This window comes from Dermacentor albipictus, chromosome 8 (genome assembly GCF_038994185.2).
Source record: "Dermacentor albipictus isolate Rhodes 1998 colony chromosome 8, USDA_Dalb.pri_finalv2, whole genome shotgun sequence".
NCBI lineage: Eukaryota > Metazoa > Arthropoda > Arachnida > Ixodida > Ixodidae > Dermacentor > Dermacentor albipictus.
This window is the reverse complement of record NC_091828.1, coordinates 101,546,199-101,567,194: the sequence shown is the minus strand read 5'-3', so window position 1 is coordinate 101,567,194 and position 20,996 is coordinate 101,546,199. Positions and strand designations below refer to the sequence as shown.

The 20,996-nt window shown below is 44.3% G+C and overlaps 2 protein-coding genes across 19 annotated transcripts in view; one reads left to right on the top strand and one right to left on the bottom strand.

The window, feature by feature from the left end:
- Nucleotides 1–17,234, bottom strand: part of LOC135913737 (zinc finger protein 84-like) — a 104,974-nt gene extending 87,740 nt beyond the window's left edge. For 5 of the 18 annotated variants that reach the window (XM_065446365.2, XM_065446364.2, XM_070523868.1 and 2 more), the window contains exons 1-5: nt 14,113–14,319; nt 11,914–12,120; nt 10,895–10,945; nt 10,410–10,481; nt 7,386–7,478 (exon numbers count right to left, since the gene is read on the bottom strand). In XM_065446365.2, the coding sequence (XP_065302437.1) occupies nt 7,386–7,478; nt 10,410–10,481; nt 10,895–10,945; nt 11,914–12,120; nt 14,113–14,194 (505 nt within the window). In that variant the 5' untranslated portion in view covers nt 14,195–14,319. The other 13 variants (XR_011508032.1, XR_011508033.1, XM_070523867.1 and 10 more) reach the window with 12 other exon arrangements.
- LOC135913740 (zinc finger protein OZF-like) overlaps nt 1–20,996 on the top strand; it is a 269,769-nt gene that overhangs the window by 225,030 nt on the left and 23,743 nt on the right. The window lies entirely within an intron of this gene.

Sequence of the window (20,996 nt, the reverse complement as noted above, 5' to 3'; positions counted from 1 at the left end):
AGCGAAGTTCTTGTACAAAGGGAATGTGCAGTATAGTCCACCTATAACAATATAAATTAAGAACGAAAAATTTGATCGTTATAACTGATCATGACTATATCGGGACAGCCGTAAAAAAAGAAAGCTGCCACAACGTATATTTGTAGCTCGGAAAACAATTTGCCATTTGCGAGAAAAAACCAACGTTGCAAAATGTAGGCTGTGAAAAATAGAAGGTTTATTTATACCTCTAAACAGCATGCCAGGTGTTATGTGCTCTGAAATAGTCAGACATCTGCACATGCTTTTGTAGAAGCTTCAGGTTTGCAGCTGCAGTTTACACCATGTCCAGCAGCCGCGCGCACACTGGTGGCTATAATTCAGCATGCATGAAATCAATGAACGACTCGATTGACGACAGTGCACTTTGGGTGAGCAGTGGGGTCGGTGTCAAAGACACCTTGGACTCTGTCAATCTCTGACAGTGACACATTGCACTGAGCCATCACTCAATGTTCCTCAATGTTCATCTTAAGCGCCAGGGTTTCTGCGTTTTGATCTAAAACATCACCGGGCACCGGCACTTTCTTGCCGATCATGGCTTTCAGCCACATTAGAATAGCTTGAAGTTTTGGGTGAGCACCTTGGCTGACAGTCTTCCGTCACAATCCAGCAGATTCCTTGGCGGCTCCTATAATCTTCACTTTCTTTTCTAGATAGTCTGAAGTTGTCTGCTTCGAGATTTAAAATTCCTTTGCTATGTCCGCTTGTGATCGGCCCCTTTGCACTTGCCTGATAATGGTGGCCTTCTTTTCCATCAACAATCTGCTATAATTTTGCTCCTTCGAAGAGTTTCTTAAGTTGAAGGTAGACGGCAAAGGCAGTGTTACACCATTGGTAGCAGCTGCCGATGAAACCATTGCAGACAATTGGTTGTTGAAGCGGTTGAGCCTAGCTTTGCAGTATGCAGCTGAAGCAAACCACAATGTGCACTAAAGGTGATAAAACAGTACAAATGACCATATGCAATTGACAAATGCCCACAGCAACAACAGCCAACAGCAATGACAGCCGACGGCAATGACGGCGTGAAGCCTCGCGGGAGGAGCGGTTGCAGCAAGCAGTGCTTACTATCGAGGCTGTACTAGAAACGTAAGCTCTGAATTCGCATGCGAGATGTGTGCAATGCAGGTTTGAGGCTGCAGAAAAACAATATGACGGTGGTGTTGCTTGTGTTTGTGCTAGCTTTTAAGAGAGAAATACTCCGGAAAATCAAACGAGAAGAGTTTGAAACAGGCAAAATTTTGGTTGACGTTATGCACCGACTCTATGGAGCATGCTGCGGTACCATGGCAGAGTCCGAACATTCGAGCAGGTCTGGAACATCATGTGCCCGAAAAATAAGTTGGTGATTGTATTATTATTATGCTGTGACAAAGAACATATTCGAATTCCACTTAGTCCCAGTAAATATTATGTAAACCAGCTTGCAAATCTTATGCTGCAACCAAGGAGAGGCTGGGCCTTGGTCAGCTGTTGCAAAACACCTTTAGCACAATCTTCCCGTGTTTACCACGTATGCTGTGAACCAAAATAAAGAAGTTTTCTGGTTTGTAGTTGTCAACATGGAGAAAGAATCACCATTTTGGTTGTTACTGTGGCCAACACTCCAACTTTGCAAACTTTGTGCAAACATGTGTTAATACAGCGAAGGGCTCAAAAAATATAATCTCCAGGTTTGACTTCATTATTGCATTTGCAAACAATGTGATAACATAGGTGAAAGTGTACAGCAGTATTGCGGCAGTGCACCCTCTGGTTTCTGTGAACACAATTAGAAACAGTGTAAATGTCGATTTTCACTGGAAGCTTTGTTGCGCAACGGCTGCATTTATGACAATGAACATGAAGACATTGTGGTGGGATTTCTCTGTGAGCACCATGCACGAGTTGTACTGATAAATGCAGATTCAATTAATTGCAAAGACAATTCAATTTGCTCACTAGTGCCTTGCTTCTCGAAGTGAAAAGGCTTGACTTTTTGCACTGGCAAATGTGGACGAGGTTTTAAAGCACATTGTAACAAGAGTGCTGCAAAAGAACAACTGTCTACTGTGATAAATAGGTGATAGGTGATAGGAGAAATAGGTGATAGGCCACTGCAGTTTGCAGATGATGCGCAAGAAACCTGAAGCCGCTATCGAGTGGAGTGCATCAAAACAAGTGTATGACGAGCTGTCACCTGAAGACAACTATAGGTCTAGTGATAGCTGGCGCACACCTCAGGTACATGCTGCTCATTGCCTAATGACAGTGTTGTGCATGCCTAGTCCTGCTTAGTCATGTGCTGTGGGATGTCGTGACTCAAATCTGTCCCAGAACAAGAACCCCAACAGTTCCTGTGCGGATTTCACCTCTCTCAGTGAATGAGCACATTGATAAAACAAAGTAAGTGTTGTAGTTAACTGCACAGGGGGTGAGGTGTGCAGTTAAATGCACCCCCAACCCCCCTGTCTATACCAATGGTCACCAAGATTAGTCGAAAGGCCATAACATGCTTATTTCACTAATGAGTGTTATTCTACTAATGCATGTAAAATTTTTTACCTTTTTTTCAGAGCACGCTACGCATACCACGGTTTATGGATATAGGTGAACCGGTGAGCCGTTTAAATGAAAATGAAAGAAAATGAAATGCATCTCAGATCATGCTGACCCAGTTCGAATTCGAAGAGTGCAAACGAGAACTTGCGAAGCAGCAAGAAAGACAACACATGTCTCAAGCCACCCAGGCCCCGCCAGTTCAGCATGTGTCGCTGTTTTATGCTATAACAGTTTGCGCAATGCCTAGATGTCAGCAACACTTGAGCCTGCCAAATGTTTCAGTGGATGTGCCAGAGTTGCCAGATGCTGCCGAGCAAATAAGCAAATAACCACCCCAAAACAAGCCCAAAAAAAGCGGCGCGACTTTCGCTAAGAAGCCCAAAAGAAGCGGACGTTAACAAATTTTCTGATTCTTGCAAATCGTTTAATTAAAGTATCAAAAAATCGCACAAATACGAAGGGAAGGCGCACAAATCACTTTAATTATTTTCAACAGCAACAATATCCGCAAGAATGAGCGAAAACACTCATGCAGTTTTTTAACATTGTCCCCAGGGTAGTCTGCACCCTGGTCATTGCGCGTTGGCCTGTACATGAATGAAGTTACTTGTTGACTCATCCAACCTATGGTTCATTTCACGGCTCAACTACACACAGTCATCGTCGGATGTGTTCGGCTCATCAAGAAAATCCTCGGCGTCCACTTCGGAACCATACATATTTTTAGAGTTGAATAGCTGCAACATTTTTATTGTCGGTTGAAAGTCCCGGCAGCAAACACCTCGAAACTTTAGGCCATAACGTACGTGCAGGATGCCGCTCAACATTGCATTCTTCATTCTGTTTCGGTGGCGCGACTTCACCAGGTTCATGTGCGAGAACACGCGCTCGACATCGGCATTGCTAAGGGGCATGGCCAACAACGACAGAGCGAACTCTGCTATTTCCTTGAAACAACTTTCGCCGCTTGCATCCTTGAAATCTAGCACTTCTACCCAGAAAGAAGCGCCGTCCTTGTTGTTTACATTTTCCCAAGGAAGGAGGCACAGCCGTCTATACTGTGTATCCAGGAGTCCTACATCTCCCTTGAACAGTTTGAGGAGAGGCACGTCCTGAAGGGGCAGTTTTACCTGGCTCAATACGTTCTCAGGGGAGAATGATTTCATGGAATGCCATAGCTGAATATTGGGAGGAAGCCTAAGCTGCACTTGCTTTGCAGCCTCAAAAATGAAATCCCGGCATCTCAATTTAACGTCTTTTTCTTGCTCAGCGTTAAGTTTGGATGCTGCCACTTCGATGTTGAACAGCACTCCAAAGTCCACAGCAGAAAGTGGAAGGTGGGTCGCACTGTCCTCCAGGTTGACTTCCAGAAGTCTTTCTCCTGCAACTGGGATGTACAACGGGTTGAGCACTCTGCAAATCAATGACCGGAAAAGGTTCTGAAGGCAATCAACCAGTTTCAGTGGATTTCCAGTTTCAAGTTGGAACAGCTTATTGATTCTTGAGAATTCTCGCAGCAATGGGTTCAGGAACACAAGGTACAGCTTGTTGACAGGATCCCGATACATTTCGGATAGAATCTCAGCGTCATAGCAACGGTACTTGTCCTTGCAGATGGTGAAGTGAAGCTTGAGTTCCTCCCATTGTTCCAGTATACGTTTACAGCAGCCGGAGATTGACAGCCACCGCGTTCCCGACAGCTGAACCAACTTTAATGGTTCTTTGCCGTTGTTCATCAGCCTGTAAATTTTGCCGTATTCCTGAAGCCGCAGTGAACTATGCGAAAACCAACTGTACGAACGGCCAACCAGGAATTCTAGGCTCCGGGGCAGCACTTCTACTGCCTTGCTTGCACATACTTGAATCGAGTGACACACGCACTTGACTAGCATGAGGTTCTCATTTTTTCGACGCAAGTGTGTGTACACAGAATTGTTCCTCCCAACCATAACATTGCAGCCGTCGATTCCAATTCCGATACACCTTATGAAATCCAGACCAACACTGGTCAAGAAGTCTAAGAGGCCTTGTGCAATCTGTTGGGCACTTGAACCCTCGAGCGTGAACAGTCCCAGGAACGTGGACACTACTTTTTTTAATGAGGTGCTGAATTAGCGAACCACGACAGCGACCTGCTTTTCATTTGCTACGTCAGTACTTTCGTCAATCAATAATGAGTACTGCGACGCACCTATATCCTTCACGAGATCCTCAAGCAGGCAACGGGCAAGAACTTTTGTTATTAGTGCTGCACATTTTGTTCGGTGCAGCTTTACCTCGCACGCCGTGGACGACTGTAACAGCTCGCCGAGATGATCCACAGAGTTGATAGTGGCATGACACGCCGAGTAACGTGCCAGCTTGAGCTCCAATTCTGGTGTTGTCGTTGGAGGCGATGATTTGGTGAAGCCCATGGTTGTCAAACGTGCACTGGAAAGTGGCCGGGAGTTCTTCGCGTGTTTTTCTGTTGCCATGTGCTGAACGAGGTCGGCATCATGAGCGCGGATTTCACACTTGCAATACTTGCATGCAGCTTTTTTATCGTCTCCGGTGACTGGGCGTAACCAGTCCTTGAGCTGCGCTTCCTTTTCCCACTCTTTACAATATCGTTTGCCATATTTCGACCACTTCGAAGCCATTTTGCACAAAGAACACCGCCAACACACTACTACATAGACGACCACGAGTGCTGGCAAGGCGTCAAAACATTGATGAATGGATAGGGACAGTTTCGTACTTTGTGACTCCTGCTACTATCACGTATATTTAACGACAAACGCGCGCGACGGGCATTAAAATAACAATATTTGCAGGAAAAGCGCGAGTAAGCCCAAAAAAACGCGACAAGCGACTGTAAAAATTTATAAGCGACTCGGTGAAAAAAGAAGCCCACATTCACTTATATTAAGCGGAACTGGCAACCCTGCTTCACATGGTATGTTTTCCCAGTTACATTGTGTTTTCTAGTGTTTCTTTTCTTTCCCAGAAAGGTTTGGTGTACTACTATAAAAGCTTGGCATTACATTTTACAACCATTTAGGGTAAAGCAAAGCCATGGGCAAGGTGTTGTAATCATGAGAATTATTTGTCCCATGCCGAGCACTTTGGTACCAAAAGGCCATGGCATCAGTGTTGTGTTGCAGGAATCTGCAGGCGAATGTAGAGCAGTAGCAAACAGTTTATTGCTACATGGTGCAGCAAGAATGGGTGCACAAGTGCAAGTGCCACAAGAGAAACTTGCCAGCCTTATATGGAATTGCAGTCGGGTCATGTGACTACGTGTAAGCTTGACTTGCTGATGCCATTGACGGCAGGTAGCGCTATCACATACATGAAATATCTTCCAACTTAATTTGTGTGGAGCTACCGTTGTACAAAACTAAGATTACATGTAACAATCTGGTGGTCATTGATTGTGCACAGGATATCTTTGTACAGATGGCACAGCCTCTGAAGCAATGCACACTGCCGTAGTCATCTCCGCAGGCGTGTCTGAGAACTCCCAGAAAGCGTCGTTGTTCTGCTTGCACTCGGAGCCATCAGCTGTACCCAGGAGAAGCTGATATGATAGGTCACCTGTATGTATGCTCAGGTGTTGCTTCATGGCACTTTTCAGTGAGAATTTCTGAATGCAAGAAGGGCAATGAAATGGCTTCTTGCCTGTGTGGTTGTGCAGGTGTTGTGCAGGTGCAGGTGCAGGGACTTGTGCGAGAAGCTCCGAGGGCATGGAGGGCATTGAAATGGCTTTTCGTCTATGTCGGTTCGCAAGTATTCCTTTGTGCTGGACTTATATGAGAAGCTTTGAGAGCATGAAGAGCACCATCACGGTTTCTCACTTGCGTGGGTGCGCAGGTGGGTTTTCAGGTGGGTCTTTCGTGAGAAGCTTTGAAGGCATGAAGTGCATTGAAATGGCTTCCCGTCTGTGTGGCTTCGCAAATGTTTGTTCATGCTGGACTTATGCGAGAAGCTTTGAGGGCATGAAGGGCATTGAAACGGCTTCTCACCTGTGTGGGTGCGCAGGTGGACTTTCAGGTTGCTCTTTACTGCAAAGCTCTGAAGGCATGAAGGGCACTGAAATGGCTTCTCACCTGTGTGAGTGCGCAGGTGGTCTTTCAGGTTTGTCATTTGTGAGAAGCTCCGAGGGCATGAAGGGCACTGAAATGGCTTCTCTCCTGTGTGGGTGCGCAGGTGAGTTTTCAGGTCGGTCTTTCGCGAGAAACTCTGAAGACATGAAGGGCATTGAAATGGCTTCTCGCCTGTGTGGGTGCGCAGGTGTCCCCGCATGGTGGACTTGCGCGAGAAGCTCTGAGGGCATGAAGGGCATTGAAATGGCTTTTCGTTTGTGTGGTTTCGCAGGTGATCTGTCATGCTGGACTTATGCGAGAAGCTCTGAAGGCATGAAGGACACTGCCACGGCTTTTCACCTGTGTGGGTGCGCAAGTGGCTTTTCATGCTGACCTTATGTGAGAAGCTTTGAGGGCATAAAGGGCATTGAAATGGCTTCTCGCCTGTGTGGGTGCGTACGTGGCTTTTCATACTGGACTTGTGCGAGAAGCTTTGAGGGCATGAAGGGCACTGCCAAGGCTTCTCACCTGTGTGGGTGCGCAGGTGGGCTTTTAGGTTGGCTTTTCGTGTGAACGTCTGAAGGCATGAAGGACATTGAAATGGCCGCTCGCCCGTGTGGACGCACAAGTGCCTCTTTAGGTGGTCACTTTTTAAGAAGCTCTTAGGGCACAAATTGCACTTAAATGAACGCTCGCCAGTGTGGATCCTGGAATGAGGATCCAGACGAAACAGTTTACCAGCCTCACGGTCACAGAGATGATCTTGGCGGAGGCGTCCCTGCTGTGAATTGTCACCACTGGCTGTTGATGGAGAAATAGAAGGCCTCGATGCTGCACAAATGAAACAAAAGTAACATTATATAATAAAAAAAAAGAACACAGATACTAAAGTTAATGATTATCTTTCTTTTTTTTATACCTGGGCGATTTCAGGTTTGAAGGAACAAAAGACGCCTAGTGGTCCTCTTTGATTTACTCAACATTTCTGCATCTGAATGCTTCATGACTGTTTATGAAGTCTACCCGTATAGATTATGTTTCCAAAAAGTAAAAAAGATTACAAAGTGAGTGAATCTGGAGTGTTCGAAGACATTCGCGGATTTCTACAATCCTTAGAGGACAGTGCAAAAGCTCTAACCAAGCTTGCTTTCCTATCCTCAAAGAACACTGGAGATTTGCCGCTGGCACGACAAATTTGTCATATCAGACTTCATTAGTGGGTTTCTTCTTGACCACATGCCTAACTTTGGCAATGTTTTTGTAAGTTGAGATTGTAAGGTGCCAACTAGCACATGCTGTACCTTTACAGAAATAGTACTTTTGCAGAAATAGCCCATATAAATAGCCCAGAAAAAAAATATGCAATATTTCTGGGAGATGAAAAATTCGGCAGAGACACTGAAGACTGTTGACGTGTGGGAATGCAAAAGTGTTATAGTCCCTTTGTGAAATGTTTTCTTCCAAGCACACTTGTCCGCGCAAGCTCTCAACAGCACTCTCAACTGCACCTTAAAAGGCCAAATCGAAATGCGCCAAGAGTCTCAACGCAGTCGCTTGTCCACGAGGAGTTCATAACTTGAACGACTGCTCCACAGCATTTAACTGGACATTAATGCTTCTTATTTTATGCACTTAGACAAGCAACTTTCGACTACACATATTTCCACGGGCTCCCAATGCGGAAAGATCTCACAGAACCCCTGAGTGCCATGTCATGTTGTACACTTTCTAGATATATAAATACTAAAAGTAAAAACTGCTTATGTATAGACACATCTCTGACATTTGCCTAATCTTTTCCTATTGTGGGCCTACCTTCCTGGAAGCCACACTGGAAGAGATCCAGTATTTTGTTATTTTCTAGGAAACAGATTAAGCGCTAGTATATCATTTGTTTCATACAGTTTGGACAGATAGCTCTCAGCTACTAGGCGTAAAGAATTATCGCTAGAACTGTCGATGCATTTAGTGCCTTATTGTGCACATAACAATTCCAATGGATTTGCGTTAGTACAGTACAAAACCAACAGCCAAGGAAAGCATACGAAAATGAGCTGTGTTTGAAGCTTGACGAATTTGGGCACGACTTCACTTGCTATTTTGTTAGATCCTTTTGCGCTTTCTGTGAAACTTCAACATCTTTTCCCCCCCCCCAGACTGTTAGGTTTCGGGGTTTCCGGACGCTATTGGCTGTAATGACGGGAGCTACATTCTGGTTAGGTGCCCTGCTTGTAAGGTGCGATCAGTGTATGTAAACAGCCACCACTACCCATCCTTGAGTCTGCAAGGAATATGTGATAACCCGAAGAGGTTCCTTGATGCCTGCACTGGTGCACCCAGTAAAATTCACGACTCCAGGATTTTCCTGCTTTCAACCATTCCGAAAAAACTGTCAACTCTGCACTGGAAAATACCACATTCTTGGGGATGCAGCGTACCCATCTCGAGAGTTTCCGATGACTTCCATTCGCGACGATGGAAGCCTTCAAGCCTCTGACAGGGCATTTAACACCAAACTTTCATCTTCCCAAGTGCTAATTGAAAATGCATTTGGGGAGTTAAAAGGTAGGTTTCGGCAGCTACAGCGTTTGGACCTCATGACAGTAGACAATATGACAAAATTTATTCTCGCATGTTGTGTCCTCCACAACATCTGCATTGACAACAGTGACTCGCCTGATTGTATAGTTCAGGATATGCATCAGCTCTCAGGCTAATAATGATCAGAACCCTACTGCAGCTGCAGTCCGCCGTGGAACATCTAGAGAAGAGAGCCTCTTACGGACACTTGCAGAAGTTAAATGCGAAAAACGTAAGTCCAAGATGGGGCCAAGGAGGCAGCCACAAAATCTGTCATAATGCAAGCACAGTGCCCAAACATGAAACGTAAGCTTGAACCAACGCTTAAGCAGAATCTATTTTTGGCCATGTACAGGAACATTTTTGTTGTGTATGAAATAAACAGTCACGAAAAACATGTTTATCCAAAGGGCACTTCTTTATTGCTTGAAAACCAGGGCCTCGCGGATGAGCTGAAGTTTGTCTTCGTGCATCTTACGGCACTCCTGGCATTCTTGAATGCACTTGGCTCACCACTTCGCAAGCTTCTTCTCCTTTTCTTTTTCCAGTTCTTCCCCGCGAGCCGCTTGCTTGGCACTAATAGCCCGCATTTGGTAAAAAAATACTGCATCCGCTGCATACAACTAGTACTATTGCGGACTTCCCTTTTCTTGACTTCTGCTGGCCCTTTCATGCGTTCCCCACTGTCTGAACTGCTCACCAGAGTACTGGAGCTTTCAGCTGAAGTTGAGGGTGCATCAGTTGAACTGTCTGAGCTTGATGAAGTTGCCTTGTAAGTCACTCCAAGAGAGTCTCCTCGGACTTCGGGCTCCAGGCTGTCATAAATGCTTTCGATTTTTCTCATTTCATCGTCAAATGGGACAGAGCAAGGAGGAGCACTTGATATTTGTTATTATCACACGCCTTTTTCTTCTCATTCCTTACCCTTTTCATGCTATTTTCACACTGATGTGGTGTTTTGTTGCATCCAAGCACATCAGCCAGATCCAGGTAAACCTGTCTAAAAAGCATCTTCTCGTTCTTAAACTTCTTGAACGGGCCAACCTGAGGAAAGTACTCGTAATAATAATCTAACAGCAGTTTAGTTTCTCCTGGTGTCCACTCGGGTGCAGAAATATAAATAAGGCAATAGTTTACTCAAAGTATAATATGTGTCGGGCACTGCAGCCGGTAGAAGCTCACCTCCGCCACCTCTTTTCACTTGTGGCGGTGGGTCCATTACCCTCTCGCCAGCGTTTGACGCAGTGGTGGTCCCTACAAGTGAAAAATAAGTTGCAACTGTAAAAACTCTGCCGAGGTGCCTATACTGTGGTATGTGAAATGATGAGGTTTTTTTTATTCACATAAGTAAATGGCCTGCAGTTGGGATGGATGGAGCATGCTGAATGCAAAGACAAAGAGGCTTGCTTTGCATAGTCAAACAGGCATACAAAGTAATTTCAAAGCGTCAACTGGTCGAAGTAAAGAAAAACCACACAAGAAGTTTGACAGTACAGCAAAGGAGTGCCGCACCGTGACACATACATAAATTACATGCCCTGTTCTCGTCCTCACATGCCGCGACACTCCCTTTACCTGAAATGGTCCATTCAGGACGAGAAATTAAAATAAACTGGTGAAAAGTATTGTGAAATAAGGCCCCATGCCTAGTAGTTATTGGTGCTTACCATCAGGATTCTCGTCAATGCTCTCCCGCGTGGCCAAGGTGTCAATAACAACTGCAGTAAGCATAAACAAAGTCGCGAGATTGACACTACTATTTTTCACAGCTAATTTTTCGGAGACACGATGCTTACCTAGTGTAGCGGGTAGCGGTGACCCCTTTATCATGGCTATGAACATCCACTGAGCTTCATCATTCATCATCACGCAGATGGCAGACACAAAATCACCAACATGTACTGACCAAACTGGCGTAGAATAACTGCGAGTGGACAGCGCGAGCGCGCAAAATGTTGCGCGAAGCGAGTGCTGGAAAAGATTGGCCACATCATGCGTGACATCACGCGCTCCTCCTATTTGCTCTGCTCTCGGAGCAACGTTAATGTTCCATTCGGAAGACGAGATAGAGCACACGTCCCCGCTACTCCCGTGTGCTGCTCATTCCCCTTGCTCCTGTTTGCCCAATGGAAAGCACTATTAGTGCCAGTAAACATTATGTAAACCATTTTGCGAATCTTATGCTGCAACTGCATGCGCCTGAATCACCAAGGAGAGGCTTGGTCAGGTGTTGCAAAATACCTTTCACACAATCTACCTGTGTTTGCCGTGTATACGGTGAACCAAAATGAAGAAAGTTTTTTGTTTGTAGTTGTCAAAATGGAGAAAGTGTCACCATTTCTGTCGTTCCTGTGGCCAACATGCCAACTTTGAAACCTTTGTGCAAACGTGTTAATGCAGCTAGGCGTGCAAAAATAACATCTCCGGGCTTCAGTTTCTGACTGCCTTTGCAAACAATGTGATAACATAGGTGGAAGCGTACAGCAGGATTGTGGCAGCGCACTGTCTTGTTTCTGTGAACAGAATTAGAAACAGTGTAAATGTTGGTTTTGACTGGAAGCTTTGTTGCACACCGGCTACCCTGGTGAGTGAACCAGCTAATATGTCTTCAGCAGGAGAATGCTGACTTGGTTATTTACCACAAACTCGCACAATCAAGCAAACGTAAGTGCCGGTCACTGCTCACCTGAGGGGTAGCTCGACTGATCCACAGTCTCTGTAGTCTGCACACTCCTTGACTCGCTGCCTGCTCTGAAGCAGCACCCAACAGACTTGTCAGCCAGAGGGAAGCTGCACTGCGTGCCAACCTCAACCTGACCGATGGCCTCCGAAGGGGTGTGGCATACCATTTTGGCAGCGATACTTTCAGCTAGGCTCATCGCATTAGTGAGGCCTGCAGAAAATAATTGGATTTTTTGCAGTACCATTACAGCATCGAGAACAATTGGTAATGCCAACAATAGTATAAATGCAGGGGCAGTTTACAATGCATAGCGTGGAACACAACATAACCCTCTTGGTTCAGTATTCCGAATAAAAGGTAACAAGGGACAATCCACAAGGAATACTCGAAAGCAGGACAACCTTTTTCTGCGCAAGGTTTACAACAGCAGAACGTATCTCCGACTTTTTTTCATCTCTCATATTTTAAAGCTATCGATGGAGTATAACAAATGCAAAGTGATTTCAAGATCCTAAGGTCATTGCCATCAGCCTATTTAATGTCAACTGTAGGATTCCCGATTGCCCCATGTCTTGGGCCAGCTGATACTATCTTATGCTTGCAAATTTACCGTTTCATCACAACACACCGTTGTATGCTGTTCACTATTGCGTATCAGTTCTATTGCTGAAGGGAATCATGGTCACTGACCAAGTCTGATGAATAATCTGATGTTTCGGAACCACATACAGGTTCCTTGTTCACCAAGTTGGACAGGAAATCGTCATCACTTATATAGCCAGCACGTGACGTAACGAACATGCGTAAATGGCAGGCATAGTCCCTGGTGTCCGGTTCATCGTAGCTGGTGACGATTGAATGATTAGAGATTCTAGCAGCTGTCAAGATGACACATTCTTTTCTTTGGCAACAACAGTGGCATTGTCCCAGTCAATCTTATGATTATGTTCTTGTGCATGCTCGGCAATGGTGTTCGTCGTGTGACTATTATTCCTTACGTCATGTTTATGTTCCTTGAGGCATCTGGAGAACTTCCCTGTTTCACCAATATATACTTTGTGGCAATCAGCGCATGGTATCTTATACACAACTCCTGGGAATGATTCAACAGGTATCCTGTCTTTTACGTTCATTAGCGTGTTCCGGAGCTTGCTGGTTGGGATGGGCAATTCTGGAAGAAGGAATTCATAATTCAAAGGCGATTCCTTTCCGCGAACTCTACCAACATCTCGTTCTCTACTATTTCTAGAGTTGATGCCATAGTTGCCAGTCACCCAATCTCCCACCCAATTTCCGCCCACTTTTGCATTAATGTCACCCATTAATGACACAATGTGGACAGTGCTTGTCTGATGTCATGCATTCCTGCTATGTAGATGGTGACAGGGCGGCTGAAAGCTCAGTTAACTGATGCCGTTGCAATCGGTAGCGATGCACATTTTCAAAACCTTGTAATTAGGTGTGGGCAACTATTAGAAACTTTTAAATAGTTTTCAAATGCTTTACGATGTCAACTCTGCGCAACCAAAAATAAAACTGGGGCAAAACCACAATAATTTTCATGCCCGTAGGCATAAAATATGCATAATCTTGAGAACCTACATAGAGCTACAGGCTATGTTAGCTATGTTACAGGGATCATTCTCACTTTCAAAAAGTCCTGTGTATGCAAACAAACTGCTAAATTGTTTGTAATGCTATGTTTGCGAATTTTGACAAATGCTTGATAATGCACAATGGCACGACAGAGGCTAAGCTTACGACTACTACGATCTGAATACCGTTTTACATCAATTGTGAAAATGGCTGCTTATTATTTGAAGACTATGACAAAAGTATCAATATTCAATTCGATTCTGGCACTACTCAATTCGCATTTGATACAGCCTCAAAAATTGCCATTTGCGCACCCCTACTTACAATAAATTACGTGCCTTACGTGGACCACTTAAATGTATCACTTAATGATCAGAAGTATTTCCCCTAACAACTCAGTGCGTTTGTAGAATATTGTCAAAATTATTCCAGGAACCCTTTAGTACGTTCCCGGAAATTAAGCTCTTTCGCCACCAGTGTTCAGCAAATCTACAAACTGCAAATGTTTTGCAGTTGCTAGACCTTAAGTGAACAAGAAAAGGTGTGAGGCACACACAATTGAGAGCAGTAGGTGTTTGCCACAGCAACTTCCCCGGCACTACTCACCCGTCTGTGCCAAGTGAAAATGATGGAACGCACTTTCCCCATTCTGATACAAGCAAATCTCTTCGGCCGTTGCACATTGCATTCACAGCTACCGAAACCAACCCTGTTGCAGTAAGCATCTTCACCTATACGTTTTACAGCACCTGTGGCATAGTGTCGTTGGAAGCGTAACGCATGCTTTTAATAGGCGATAACAAAACACACGGTCGGTACCTTGCTGCAGGCGGCATGAAGTGAGAAGTGAGCGTCAGGTTTCGCTCTGACGGCATCGTATTCTGGCACCACTTACCAGCTTGATTTCAGTTTGGTTTCCGGTCACTATTTTTAAGCACTGTAGGTCGTAATTTATCCTAAAAATAGCACAGATAAAAAAAATTAAGGCAGGCCATAGAGTCTATGAGGCAGGCACAGTGCCGGTGCCACCTGCCTTCTTGGGGTTTTCACAATGTCGATTACGGATGCAAAGTTACGCACATGATATATGAAGAACGAAACCAGGGGCCGTCCATATAATAGACGGATGAGCTTATTTATGCACTCATATATGTTCACCTTTGAAAGTGCTCGTAAGCGGCAGCAGCAGGGAAGGGAGCTAGTTTACGTGCTCGCTCACCATGCACACATGGCATGACAGCCATACACGGAGCTATGCACGGAGGAAGGAAACCCGCGCGCTAGGAAAAAAGTGTGGCGGAAATGACGTAGTAGGTTCTCATTTTTTGCTGCTTTTTATTTTTTTTTTTTTTTTGCTGTATGGTCACGTCTTTTGGGCCACAATGGCGGCGTTGTTCTGATTTTGAGCGCTCACACGTGTTGCTCTGCTGGTAGGTTTCGTGCCGTGACAAAGGCGCTGTGTGGGCGGGTTTGCGTTAGTCATCGTGTCTTGTTGCGCTGTGTTACCTGCACCGTGCTCTGCCGGATGTTGCGCGAGCGCGCGAAACCACGCGCAGCGCGGCGTGGTTTCGCGAAAGTTGTAAACAAGAGAGGAGGGTGGCACAAAAGGCGGAGCATCGCCATGAGCAACGCCAACTTCGGGCTTCACTTTTGCTTCACAAAGAGTGACGTCAGGGCCTCTCCTAGTTTCCTTCCTCCGTGCAGCCATAGAATAACAACTGCACAGCTTACACAAAAGGTCTGCTAAGAAGATTTAAGTAAAGGAAATGCTGTCATCTGAGTGCAACAAATGGAAAGTGCTGATGCCCCAGCTGGTGTGGTCTTTATTCTATGGTGTGGTCAGCACCATAGAGTTTTTGTAGGAAACTCTATGGTCAGCACACCTTTTAAATCGGGAGACGGCACACGCCTAGAATGCACTGGGTAGTGCGCCGTGCACCAGTTCTTCTCAATGGATGAGCGTGGCGCCGCCTGCAATGAATGCCCACGATGGCCGGCAGAGGTCGCTACCATACGGGTGCGTGCTAGAGGCGCCTGTCGTCTGCTTTGCATATCAGTTTCGCAGCGGTTGCGTCGGTTTCTGTTTGCGTTTTCAGTGTTATTACAGCGTTGCGTGTTTGTTCTTGGTGTTGTCAAACAGTGAGTGCGTGGCTGCTGTGTTCGTGTGCTTGTCATTGCGAGAACTATGCGGCGGCGGTGAAAAAATGCCGAAGCTATAGAGACAGTGCAAGGAGAGAACCTGCTTTGTGCCGTTCTGTAGAGGCGGTTACCGCTTGAACAAAGGGCGTGTATCCTTGTTCACTCCACCATCTGATGCGAAGCGGTAGCAGAATTGGCAAGGATGATCAGGAGAACGGACAGAAAGCCGGCACCAACTGCTGTAGTTTGTGAAAAAATTTCGAAAACAGCTTAGTCGAGCGCGCGTTCTCTATCACCGTGAACGGCGTTGTCCACGATATTCCCCGCTATTAACCACGCCTGAAAGCCTATGCTATACCCAGGATATTTCTTGAGTATACTAAGCAAGCACCTTACTTTTCGTGAGCACCAGGGAAAGAAAAGGGAGGGGTCGAATTGGACAGATTTTAGCTGTTAGAAACTATTTTTTTTTTTTAGCTGCACCAGCAGTGGTAGGAACCAGTGCTCCTCAGGATTTGTGCAGCATGTTTCGACTTGGGCTATAATCCATCAAAGCTCTGGTTATGTTCAAAATAAACAAAACTAAAAACACATTTGTGAAAAGTGTGCCATTCCTCTCGACTCTCCCCTGATTATAAAGGTACACTCATTACAGGGATACAAAATTGGCATAATTTCTTAGACTATGAAAGATAGCAAAATATATATGACCAGAACAATATTTATATAAAAGTACATTTTACCTAAAGAGAGTCAGCTCTGTCATACAACATAACAGCTTTCTGACCTATTGAAAAAAATAAGTAATGTAATTGTTACGTACATCGACAGCACAGCTTTAATATTTTTTCTATGCACATGGTGAGCAAGCGTAATTATCCTGTCCTTCAGTATTGTTTATAGTTGGATGCTGTAGCATAAAATGTTTTTCCATAATTTGTCCTTGATTTACGTGCGTGAAGTAAATGCCAAAATAATATCTCCGAGTGGGTGTGTGATCGTTACGACTGTAAAGCTTCTTTTCATATTTACCAGGCGTTCTTTTGTAGCTGCACCAAATTTTGAGAATTAGTAAAGGCAAGGCACAGAAGACCAGGACTCAAGAAGAACACACACGACAGGACTGGCGCCACTCACAACTAAGTTCATTTCCGCAACAAGCCTGCCTTATGTAGATTAATCAAGCCGAGTCACACATGAAACTTTAGAAGTAAAATACAGCACTCTATCGACCACTCAGGAATCATATCTGGCACGAAATATCAAATGAGCAAACAAGAACCACATGTGGAGCAGCACGGGAAACAATTCATCGAGCACAGTCTTTTCCAAGCCAACGGGGAGAAAAAACGAGACATAAAAAGTACCGTCTACGCTTCACTATCAAACTATCCACAACATAACACACTGCAAACGCCTAAGGCCCAGTCAGTGATAAAACCCGCACGACTATGGCAATAATGACCAACGAATAACATGGAAAAAAACATGAATAAAGGCGTCTAAGTACAGCGTCTGCGTCAAAACTAAAATCTCTAATAGTCACTCACCTGAAAAATTGATAAAACATGTCACTGCGCAAAAAATGGACCATGTGGCAAACAATGAAATGGACAGAACTGTTGAATGATAAAGGGTGTAAAAAAGTGTCTGCATCAAAAAAAAAAAAGAACGCAACAAAACCTTTAGAGCCACTAGAAAATCGTCAACAAAATAAAAACTATTTAAATAAAAGGAAGACAGACGGAAAAACCCTAAATGAAATCACTTTAACATGAGGCCTAAATGAAACCTAAAAAAGTAGTCTCTTTGTCAATAAGCACAATGGACGGCCTACTGACACATTTGTTTCCCTCTTTCTTGATGAAATAGGCTTCCACAATTTCCCACTCGAACCTGTCTTTTCCAAACATAAAAATTTAGTTTTGTCGAACTGAGGGCAGCAATTAGTGCAGTCTCTGCAATGCTCTGCAAGGAAACTCCCTTCATTGTTGCGCGCAGATTACGACAATGTTCCATTGCATGCTCACTGAAACATCGACCTGTTTGTCCGATATAGCTGCGACCACAGCTTAGAGGGATTCGGTAGATGACACGTGTCCTGCATTCAGTGAACGTCTGATGCTGAATTGAACCAGCCGGGCGTTTCTCTCGGTTCATGGCACAAAGCTTAGACAACTTTCAAGGCGCGAAGAAGACAACCTGAACATTATGCCTGCTCGCCACTTTCTTAATGTTGTGCGATACCTTATGAAGGTACGGAATTACCGCAACAGAATTGCGTGAAACTGGCTCCCTGATAAGAGGCGGGTGCTTGCGTTTTTGGAGCATCGTTTCACAGAGAGCTGAAGTCGGATATGGCAGGAAGCCTGCCTGTTGTAGTCGTTGCACTTGAGCGGTAAAGCTACTTGACACCAAATGGATACAAGACTTAGTTAAAGCAGTTTGCAGAGAATTGGTAGCAATTGCATGCTTTACAATCTTGGAATGGGTGCTCTCAAAGGGTAGCAGGCCTTTCAAAGAACGCGGATTGTACATCCAACAGATGCCTTCTTTTGGAAACACTAGCCTGATATCCAAAAACTGGAGTTGACCACTGTTCGAAACTTCGTTGGTAATCCTGAGACCCTGACTGTGGTTCGAGAAGATAGTCATGGTTCTCTCAACAGTAGAATCTAATTCATCATCATCAACATATCTGTAACTGGACACTACATGAGGATCACGAAGATTATTACTGATCTCAGCTCCTACAACAGATAGGAAGGTATCACAAAGGACAGGAGCTACAGAAGAACCTATGCATATCCCTTTCTTCTGCACATAAAACTTTCCTTCAAGCGAAATGGCAGTTGAGTTCAGGTAGAACTCTCATAAGGAAATGAAATTGTCCGTGCTTACACCTGCAGCATTCTGGAAGCTGACTTCACCAGTTGATTGGATCTTGTCCCTGACTGCCGCTAAGAGACCTGGTGAGGGACCGAGCAGAAGAGATCTTCAATGTCGATGGAGAATGCGTTGTATTCACGAGGCGGCAAGGTGTCCAGATCTTTCAGCACTTCCAGAGAACTACGCATCAGGAAAGAGTCGTCGCTCATCACGTTTCCCAGGTGTGTCTGAAGGTGTCGGCTTACAAGACGTTGCCATGTTCCCCTTTCTGAAACAATGGTGCGCAGCGGACATCCAGGCTTGTGCGTCTTCTCGAGTCCTGGTCTTCTGCGCCTTGCCTTTACTAATTCAAGCGTGAACCAGTTAGCCCAAGCAAGAGTTTTACTTGAGCAAATTTTGAGAACTACCCTGTGGCAGCTAGCACAATCCTAAACTAAATTACTCTAAGAGGCAGACATTACTTCTACGAGAAATCAAAACGCTTAATGAATGATTCACATAAATGCAACAATTAACTTTTAAATTAATTACTCTACAGCACATATTGCAACTTGCAAATTGCAGCAGGTAAGTTTGCAAGGTGCAAGCGCTTGGAACAAACTTTTAGGACTAGACCAGTTTCGAGAGATTTTCAGGGTCCAACAAAATACAATGGTGTTTTAGTTACTTTTGTGCTTCAAAGCACAAAACAGCACTTCCTAAAAGAGGGAAGCGAAACAACCATGCATTTTTACCCAAGTTTGGCAGTGCATATTTAGAAACCGATACCATCCTTAGAATTCATTTCCAGTTCATATGCTTTGCAAGCTCACTAGCTGAAATTAGTAGATTGCAATGTGCGCTGTAAACTAATTAGTAAAAACTGTATTACAAAGATTTTGTTAATTAGTCAATTCTGCATTTGACTGTTCATGGAAGTAATGTCCACCTCGTCGAGTAATTTACTTCCAGGGTTAGAATTACGCTATCCACCACAGGTCATTTTTAAAAATTTGTTGCAGCTAAGAAAACGCCCCATATAGTTGAATACCTTTAAATAATATACCTGATCTACAGGCAACATAACAAATGCCATGAAAAAAGGTGCAGTTGTTATTTATCGATCGACCTTTATAATTAATACACCAGGGCCGCTATCTTGTACACGTTCGAAAAGCCGACGTTCGATTTCGCCTCACCCGATTGGACTAGACTGACCTAGGCCGCGATATCGGCGCAGCTTGGACAATGGCGCGAGGCGAAATTGAACGTTGGCTTTTCGACTGTGTACAAGATAGCGGCCCTGGTAGATCATTTTTTATTCTGTAATGAAACAGTTCGTGCATAATTATACCTGCTCACTGGTCCCCATAATGTTACTTTGTAGCAAAGTTTAGAATAAAATAGCCAGTTGTAAAGCAGCATTTTTATCGAGTTTTATAAAATGCGATACCTTGTGTACGATTTCTACAACTGCAACTTGGATTTACTGCACAAGTGATTGTGGCAGTTCCAACTTCTCGCTGATCCAAACACCTAAGAATTTCTATTGTATCACCCTATTCAATATAGCTCTTCAAAACTAATGCATGGCTCTCCCCATGGGAAGTCATGTCCTTCATTGTAAAATTAACTTATTTATTCTTCTTAATTATCCAGGTAATCAGTACATAAAAGCTGTCCAGGTGGGGGAAGAGGATTGACGGCTGAGCACTGTATAGGTTTCAATTGTACAGTACTGCACCAGATTATTATCTTTTTTTTTTCTCAAAGTTAGAGCAACAATAGTTGGGACACTTGGTATTGCAGGTTCTTTTGTTACGGGCAGTTTTGTTCCTAAAGTGTACAGATTTAAAGCAAATTCTCAGACATATGTGGACCTGAGAATAAGGAATGCCTGCTCTGCAATTCAGAGAATGTATTTTCTAGAAGAGAAACTAGCTTGTATAAGTGACCTAGAGGTGCAACCAGCACTCACGGATGCTGAGGCATCAAGGAATTGTATGCTCTCTTGGAAGAAGATATGCACGACGCTAATCGATAGATACAGAGTTCTGAGCAATGGGCGTCACTATTTTTAAAAGGATTGGTGCTGCAATAAATCTACTTGTGTTCAGCTTGGCATTGATGCAAATTTTTCTTGTCTGTTTTATGACACACCTGCATCAGCCTTGGATTTATGATAAGATTTCTTATGCTTAGTTTCGAATGTACAAAAATACTGAATATATGAAACCAATTTTCAATGTTGCACACACCACACACAAGCAGACTTCAGAGTGCACAACCGCGTTCAAGGATGTACTGTGGCAATCAAGTATCTGCATGGTTAGAACAGCACCAGGACAACGGCTTTCTAGTTTTTCAACAAGATTTTCTTGTAACCGAGCCATGCTAAATGATGAAAATGCATACATTCCACAAGTAATACAAGAGAAATGCTTCCCGTAGTCAAGAGTAGTAATAAGTGCAATTTAGCTACA